The following is a 1,281-nucleotide window of genomic DNA, read 5'->3' as shown; positions in this document are numbered from 1 at the left end:
CCAACGGGGAATATGCCGGCGGGAGATTCCCCGCTCCTCGCCGGCTCTCCAATCGCCGCAGCCCCTGGTCAAGGGGCCTCTTCTTGTGCAGTGAGGGAGGAGCGGGAGGGGGGGCACTGCGGAGCCGTATTACTATAGCTGAGGCTCCTTTGTCCCCTAAACCTCCTCCTCCTCCTCCACTCCTCCTCTTAGAGACCTTTCCTCCTCCTCAGGGATGGTCCCGCGGCGGGGCCGGGGGCCCGAGCAGCCTCCTTCTCCCCCGCAGTACTCTCCTGATGCCCGCAAATGTGGTGGGGGGGGGCACCCTTCTTCTTTCTCTTCTCTCCCTTTCGGCCTCCTCCTTCACCGTCATGACGGTCTTACAGAAGACCGTCACCGCCCTCCACGACTCCTCCTGCTGCGTCATAGCCCTAATGACCGCCGCTAGAGAGAGGTCCTCGCCTATAACCAGGACCAGAGCACGGCGCTGCACCTCCCAGGCCACACAGGCCTCGAGAGTGTGCTGCGCCGTGTCCCGATCCTCCTCACAATGGTGGCACCCGGGGGACATCTCCTTCCCGATGCGGCACAAATACTGACCGAAACACCCGTGTCCGGTCAGCACCAGCGCCACCCTGAAGATAATCTGCCCCCAGCTTCTCCCCACCCATTGCGCAAAAACCGGTAAGACCGTCCTCACCACTCTCTGCTCCTCGTAGGCCGGCCCAGACAATTGCCTTTGCCAGTCCACAAGGACAGAGTCCACCACCTGGCGTCTGATGGCTCCTTTCGCGATCAGGCCCAGATTAATTCCCCTTTCCCGAAGCTCCCGGACCCTCCAGTACATTAGCGCCTGGCCCCGGGCCAGGAGCTCCAGGGGAGGAGCCCCCGCCAACTGCGCCGCCGCCGCATACGACACCGTGCGGTATGCACGGGCGGCCCTCAGCACGATGGGCCGATGCGCCCCCCGCAAAAGACTCCCGATCTTTCTGGACTTCGAGGCCGCATCCGCCCAGATCGGAGCCCAGGGCTACCGATCCGACCGTGCCCACATATAACTTGTGGACACGGCCATCCGGCCCCCCGAGGTTGGGAAGCAGCCTCGATAAGGAGGCCGCTACCCCCCCCATCTTGGGGGCCAGCTGGACGAAGTGCTCCCCGAAGTCCCACCTCCCGTCCAAGTGGAGGCCCAGATACTTCATCCGGGTCCCCACCCAGACCTCATGCAAAGCTGCCAGATCTCCGCCGCAAGCAACATGCAACACGGCGTGGAGGGGATAATGAGGATGTGAGCGTAAGCGT

The 1,281-nt window shown here is 63.5% G+C and overlaps 1 protein-coding gene across 1 annotated transcript; it reads right to left on the bottom strand.

Annotated features, from left to right (window-relative positions):
* Positions 1–208: 208 nt before the first annotated feature.
* On the bottom strand, positions 209–826 carry LOC145960076 (uncharacterized). The gene has a single exon (XM_083079348.1). It carries the CDS (start codon positions 824–826, stop codon positions 209–211), a length of 618 nt encoding a protein of 205 aa, XP_082935474.1.
* Between the last annotated feature and the right edge of the window lie 455 nt (positions 827–1,281).

Source organism: Camponotus vicinus, unplaced genomic scaffold (assembly GCF_025532165.1).
Source record: "Camponotus vicinus isolate PSW18456_S1 unplaced genomic scaffold, iyCamVici1.0 SCAF_10, whole genome shotgun sequence".
In the NCBI taxonomy this organism is placed as follows: Eukaryota; Metazoa; Arthropoda; class Insecta; order Hymenoptera; family Formicidae; genus Camponotus; species Camponotus vicinus.
The sequence above is the reverse complement of the archived record's forward strand: the minus strand, read 5'-3'. Positions and strand labels throughout refer to the sequence as shown.

Excerpts from the sequence above, each read along its gene's own strand:
- LOC145960076 (XM_083079348.1), bottom strand. The coding sequence starts at position 826 with ATGTACTGGAGGGTCCGGGAGCTTCGGGAAAGGGGAATTAATCTGGGC.